At 33.4% G+C, this 6,810-nt stretch overlaps 1 protein-coding gene across 3 annotated transcripts; it reads right to left on the bottom strand.

Moving 5' to 3' along the window:
* Positions 1-736: 736 nt before the first annotated feature.
* On the bottom strand, positions 737-4,731 carry LOC107609775 (serine/threonine-protein kinase STY46). 3 transcript variants are annotated; one of them, XM_016311799.3, is made up of 16 exons: positions 4,407-4,727; positions 4,219-4,339; positions 4,055-4,116; positions 3,828-3,944; positions 3,668-3,734; positions 3,465-3,575; positions 3,147-3,197; positions 2,730-2,899; positions 2,554-2,661; positions 2,201-2,274; positions 1,919-2,094; positions 1,625-1,720; positions 1,431-1,511; positions 1,272-1,325; positions 1,018-1,152; positions 737-923 (listed from the first exon to the last, which is right to left on the bottom strand). In XM_016311799.3, exons 1-16 carry the CDS (start codon positions 4,595-4,597, stop codon positions 873-875), a joined length of 1,665 nt encoding a protein of 554 aa, XP_016167285.1. In that variant the 5' UTR covers positions 4,598-4,727; the 3' UTR covers positions 737-872. The 3 variants fall into 3 exon arrangements, 2 of the variants coding, with proteins under 2 accessions (XP_016167285.1, XP_088350007.1); XM_088493881.1 differs by having other exon boundaries at positions 4,055-4,154; positions 4,234-4,339; positions 4,407-4,595; XR_002350188.2 differs by lacking the exons at positions 737-923; positions 1,018-1,152 and having other exon boundaries at positions 1,271-1,325; positions 1,621-1,720; positions 4,407-4,731.
* Positions 4,732-6,810: the final 2,079 nt, after the last annotated feature.

The raw sequence follows: 6,810 nt of genomic DNA, 5'->3' as shown, positions 1-6,810 counted from the left end.
ATGTTTTGAATTAGTTTGGGAGGCTCATATTAGAAAACCGTAGTTAACGGCGGTCATAACGTTAACTTAGATGCATCTAATTCAGATCTCAATTAGCAGGGACATTACTAGCCTAACGTGTAGGTCACACGTTATATCTGTTATTCTGTATGGCCACACGAGAAGAAAGGGTTACCCTTAGAGGTGGAGCCACCCGGTGTGGATTATTTGATTTGATTTTTGTATTGAGAACTTCCTTATTGATTCATTTATTAGTATCAACTACTATTTTCTAAATAAAATTACTTTAAGAATAATGTTTATATGGTCTCATGTGGATTATAGATATATTGTCTAGTCACTGAGTTACAAAATTCATTCCGTTTTCAAAAAAAAAATATTTTTCAAGAACAAATACTTGAATATGTGAGTCCTTTTGCAATGAATACATATTCTTTATTGAATTTCTAGATGTTATATACTTCATATGTTACGGACAAAATCCAACTATATTAATCTATTTTGTGTTTTGCTAAAAATAATATATAACTATTCATTCTGGTATTTGTAAATTTATTAAAAATATTTATAACTTTTTTATTTAATTTATATTCAAATTTGTTATGTTTGTTAGAGAACAATTTTTATGAGTACCAATAATGACTCATTTTGGTCGTAACAAACAAAGCGAAGAAAAAGATAAAATGGATCGAGTAAAAATACTCATGAGATTAGCTAGATACACTTTCTAAGAATGTTGGTATCAAACATCACTTTGCATTATTGCATGTGTTTATTATTCACATCTGCAGTTAGAGGTCAAAGGGTTCCAAAGCATGATGAACGAACGACCTAGATTGAGAAATTAAATATCATTGTTTACATATGTCTTCTCAGCCTGAAAACGTTTCATACATTCCCTTTACCTCACCTTTCCCAGCAACCTGTGTTGGTAGAAAAGATAGCATTCTTTTATAGAAGCTTGAATTACACCAAAAACCGTTAGGAAAAATATTATGTCTAGATTCTAGAACCAACCTTCATGGTTATGTGCAACAGAAATTCCAGAATTTCTGTGAAATTCGGTCTTGAAGATGGATCTTGGTGCCAGCACCGGTGAATTAATTCCACCAACATTGGATGCGTGTGCCTTGGAATTTCCGGCCTCAAACCCTGCAACAACTCATTCACATTGCTAATATTAAACCGCAGCCTTTTACTTCTAATCGTTCATTTAACCAACTCTAAAAAATTCATGCATTGATCATAATTACTTAATAAAGAAACACTACCTTTTGGGCCACTCCAACTGCCGCATGCAATGGGGACAAATGCTCATAAGGAAGCTGTAATTCAGTCATGCATGAAACATATATATATAAGCCGTGAATTCTGAGAGACCATTATTTTATTATAACTTAACAACGAACACCACCAACAGAAAGCTTTACCTTTCCTGTGAGAAGCTCCCAAAGGACAATGCCGAAACTATAAACATCAGCTTTGTGATCATATGGTTTATGCTCAATCACCTTCCATATGCATGCACAATAATCCAGGGATCGGAATCAGCGGAATAAAAAAAATCCATAATTCATAAATTCGGAAAGACAAGTAGTAATCAACACTGGCAATACATACATACCTCCGGAGCCATCCACCGATAAGTTCCAGTTTCTGCAGTCATCACCCCGGATTGATTGTTCACTCTAGCCACCCCAAAATCAGCAACCTTAACTACCTGTTAGTTTTTCTTACAATATAAGATCATACTCTGCTTCGGTGTTCATGATATTGGAGTTTGAAGTTATTACTACCTAAATTCTATCAACGAGAACAATTAACAATTATGTAGTATACAATTTGACAACATTAACTAAGAAATCATACATAGACAGTAAGGTCTAAAGTAATGTAGAAGATATAAGGACTTAATTACCCCTTTATTATCCATCAAGAGATTAGCTGTTTTGAGGTCTCGATGTATGATATCATTCTGGTGCAAATATTTCATTCCTTCTGAAACCTCAATGGCAACCTTAAGCAACCATGGGAGAGAAAGCGCAGCCTTCTTTATATGAAGAAAGTCATACATACTTCCACCAGACATATATTCTGAAAAATAAAAACAGATTACGCATTCAATTGACATTGATATCACAACCATTGTATTTACCTTGCCAACAATGAGCAAAATATAATCCACAATGATAAATTTTACCTGTGACAAGGTAATGGTTAGGGGGTTTTGTACAGGCACCAAAAAATCTCACGACATTTTTATGTTGAATTTTACTGCAGGATTTCAATTCAAGTAAGCCATGTATTCTATGATAAATGTAACTATTCTTATGTTTTGGCTGGTGCACTTCACACACTAAATTTTCAAAATATGCCTTTGAACGCTAAACATGTCAAACAAGGCAAATCATCGTTTTTTTTAACTTTTGTGCTAAAGTTCCTTTTAAAAGTCCTTTTCCCTTGGCAATTGACTCTTATGGAAATGTTATTGAATTCAAAGAAATGAAGGGTGGTGTGCTAAATGTGATGAATAGAATTTGTAATAGAACAAACCTTAGGATATAGACTTCTTGATAAAACTCCCTCTGTATATTTTCATTCAAATTATCGTCCTTGAGAACTTTGATAGCCACATCTTGGTTACAGAAAATACCCTTATACCTGTGCCAGTTTGTTAGTTACATACTCACAAACATATCAAGTTAAAGAAATAAAATGATAATACTCACAGATCACTGAAAGATCCAGATGCAATTTTCTTTTCACATCTCAAACATCTTTCATCCCAGACATCATTTCCATTATTAGCAAAATTTACATGACTAGATATAAATTTGAACCCAGTATTCCCTTGCTCTGCTGTATTAATAGTGCCATTTTCTTTCAACTGAGGTTGCTTCTGGATTTCCGTTTTCCACCCAAAACATAACTTATAAATAAACGGTTTACGTAGATGGGAGAAATACTTAATTTGTTAACTCCGAATTAATAAGTTAATGCTTAATACTAATCTAGAACATTTAAAGCGTCTTGTAGGCATGTATTTCTCCACAAGTTTAATTCAATCAAAGAATAAGAAAATGTCTAACTTTTAATGCGTGAACATGCTAAAATGTATAACCACAAGCGGGACTATAAATGCCTACCTCGAGTTTTTGCATTTTCTTTGCTAGTACATGTTTTAATTTCTCTGTCTCCTACAAATTTCAAAAATGGAGGACTGTCAAGTAAACTGTTACATAGAAATGAGATACAAGTAGCGTTCAATCAGAGTTCATAGAGCTGGTAAGTTATAAAACTTAAAAATACTTGTATACACAATTTGATTCAAAGTAGTAGTATTACATAAAACAGATATATATCTTCTTGAGATAAATTTCTGTGCATGTTTTTCATTCCATAAGCTAAAATTTCCTTCATTATCAGTTACTACAATGAAAAATAAAACAAAAGGGACAAAATACCTCAACTGCCCAACCACCAACAACAAAAACATCCAGAGAGTATCCATCCAACGTCGAAAAAGCATGTGCTTCTTGAATGTCAAGCCCAGTCTCAGAGATTAAAGAAGTTAACTGCAGTTGCATCATGCAAGCTTGAACTAAAACAAAAGCAAACAAAACTAAAAATTCTGGTGAATTGTATTGGCTGGTGTGAACAAAACAACCTGACTGAGGAGTTTTGGCTTGTCATTTGTTGAAATTGTGATTTCATGCACTGGCCTGCATGAATTACTAGGAATGGAAAACAATAAACAGAACAAAAAGTTTCAAACGATAAACGCTAGTGAGTAAAACAAAAGTAAAGACAATATAAAGATATATTACCGGGCATAGTGTGCGTAAAAATTGAAATTGTTACTCTTATCTTCAGCTTGTAACTGACTTTTGCATAGATCAAGTTCAAGATTAGCTGATGAAGCAAAGGCTGGGGGTGGATGGAAGCTGAGAAATCATGAAAGAGTAAAAAGAAAGAATAAATATAATCGGTAAATATAAGTAAACTATAAAAGGATAAGAATAAGGACTTAAGTATATTCACATAATAATCATGCCTCATCATTGTGGCTGAAGTATCAAAATATTGAGGACTGCGTACAGCAGAAGAAGCACGAACCTGCATAATGCATGTACCAGCAACGCTTCCCTAGATATCTTGGTAGAGTAAACAATAATATTAGTTTCCTAATCCAATCTAACATATTGATCCACAAAGTACCTGAACAAGACGAACTTCAATTGCAGGTCCAGTTGCAATAGTAGGGAATCGTGCCATGTGAAGCAACCTTTTGTGCATAAGCACATCTTGTGCCCTCTCCACGTTCATATCCAACGCATATCTAATTACACTTACTCAGGCATAAGACAAAGAATTGGAAGGAAGATGAAGTAGAATGAGTGATGTACCTAGTTGGAAGGTAGTAGAAGTGAGCCCAAAGCTCATCATCAAAACCAGGAACTGAAGCCTCTTTGACATTCAATCCTTTAAGTCTACTAAGAACCTCGCCGTAAACTTCATCCTTCTGCTTCTGCTTTCGTCCACTCTGATTCCACCAAGAATTGCACACCCTGCTACCGCGACTCTCTGTATCTCCCATATGCAAAAATAGATTCACTCTTCTTATTCTCGTGACTCTGGAAATATATAGAAATCTTTTTAAATATCGTTGACGAAATTAAAAAAGAAAACTATACACAAAACAATACAAATATTATTTTTCTTTTATATATTATGTCATGCACTGAAAGAATATTTTAATACTCTTTATTATGCTATCCTTTGATAGCATCATCAATCACCCAACAATGTCCAAAACCAAACAAAATGGTGCCTTGTTTCACCCGCTCCCCACATAGAACATCACCATCAGACACAACTAAATAAAGCTTATGTTTTGGCATTGTTTAATTTGGTACGGCAATCCTTCCTTGCTTCTTATGGAGCAGTCAGAATATTCCCTGAATTATATTTTCCATTAATCATCAAGTCACTAAATCTTTTTCTTTTATGTATATTTAAACAAAAATATTCTTTGTGCATTAAAATCAATTACTAAAATTAATTATTATATATTTATATATAAATATATGTATAATTTAATTTATTTTTAATATATATTATATATTTTAATATATATTCTACATGAATGACATAATAATTGTTATTTAAATTTATTCTTTATCTTCTATATTCATTTTTTATGCAATTAATTTAATAATGGGCCAATTACTAGAGAAATTTCAAGGTGGTCTTTTCTGTGCCAATGTTAACACATTTGGTAACATCCATACTTATTATCAGTACAAGGATTTTACTATGTTAGATAATTTATTAGAAGAATCTATAGTTTCTATCATAGTTTGTCAAAATTAAGGGGTACTATGATTTGGAACTTAAAAAAAAAAAAAAAAATTCTTATGCTACACCTACAAATCACAGTGATGCTACTTGCACATAGAGAAACGATATTCCCATAATTTTTTTTCTCGTTTACAATTCTAAATTTCTAATAGATCATTAATTTAATAAGAGATGAATCTATTGTGATAAGAATGCATGAGATGGATTTTTAAGGTTAGTTATATTTAAAATTTTAATTTTTGTATGCTTATAAATAGAGAAGAATAATGCACAGCAATAACAACAAACACTCTTTTCCTTTTTTATATGCTACGATATATAATATATGAATCATTTTTATTATATTGAGATATTAATTGTGGTGAATATTTGTAACACTTTAACTTTCAACATGTCATGATCGTACCAAAAGTGAGGCGTTACTGACCTGTTTTCCGTATTTACTATTTAATACTGAGCCTTTAGTTTGATTTCGCGTTTCAATTTTTAAGAAAAAGTCGAAAAATTTTGTTTCTATTAATTAAAATCATATATCAAAGATCTTCAAGCAATACTAGTCACATAGTTAGTAAGAATAATAAATATCATACAAAAGAATTCAAATGAAACTCAGATACAACTCCTATCTCTCTGTATAAAATAAAATTTTAACAAACAAAGGCGAGAAAATTCTAGGAAAGCAATTCAACACATAAACTTAACTCAAATAAGACTAGTAATCGACCACAGCTTCAAACTGAGTTTTCGAACCTGTGTCACTGAAAGGGTGGAAGATTTTTGGGTGAGAACAAACCACACATTCTCAGTAAGGAATGGAAATGCCGTAAGAGTAATGAAATAAGATGCAAATAATTAACTTTACTCAATAAAACTATATTTTTATCAAACATTTTGAAAATACACAAACTAATAGCACAGGAAACAGATCAACACACAAACAAATAGCAATAAGACAAATAGCACAATCAAAGAGAGACAAGATAAGCAAACACAATCAAATACAAATGTGCAAACAATGATGATGCATGTCTAGTCCTATCGCAGGTAATGAGCTCATTTGTCGGTTTTGACCCGCACTCGACGCAATCCGACTCGCAAGTCAGATAAGGCATTCCAGCGGCATAACCTCTGCAAGTTTCTACTTCTTGCAGACGCTGATTCTCCAGCTGAAGTATGCCGAACATGACATCTGCAAGCATAGATATCAGAACCGGACCAGACTGGCCGATTCGATCGGAAACCGGTGAACCGGTGGTCTGACCGGTTCGGTTGATGCTGTAGACCGAACACGCAATTGACTCGGTCAACGATGGTCAAATCCGTTGAAAACCTGCCGGTTCGTGTCTGAACCGCTGTTGACCCGTGCGAGTCCACGGATGCACTAGCGGGCCACAAACCACCGTAGGTGCTCCGCTGCCCCGAAATTGGTAAAAAACATTGCTGAAGGGT

This window comes from Arachis ipaensis, chromosome B7 (genome assembly GCF_059453495.1).
Source record: "Arachis ipaensis isolate K30076 ecotype BB chromosome B7, ASM5945349v1, whole genome shotgun sequence".
In the NCBI taxonomy this organism is placed as follows: Eukaryota; Viridiplantae; Streptophyta; class Magnoliopsida; order Fabales; family Fabaceae; genus Arachis; species Arachis ipaensis.
This window is presented reverse-complemented; position numbering and strand designations above follow the sequence as displayed.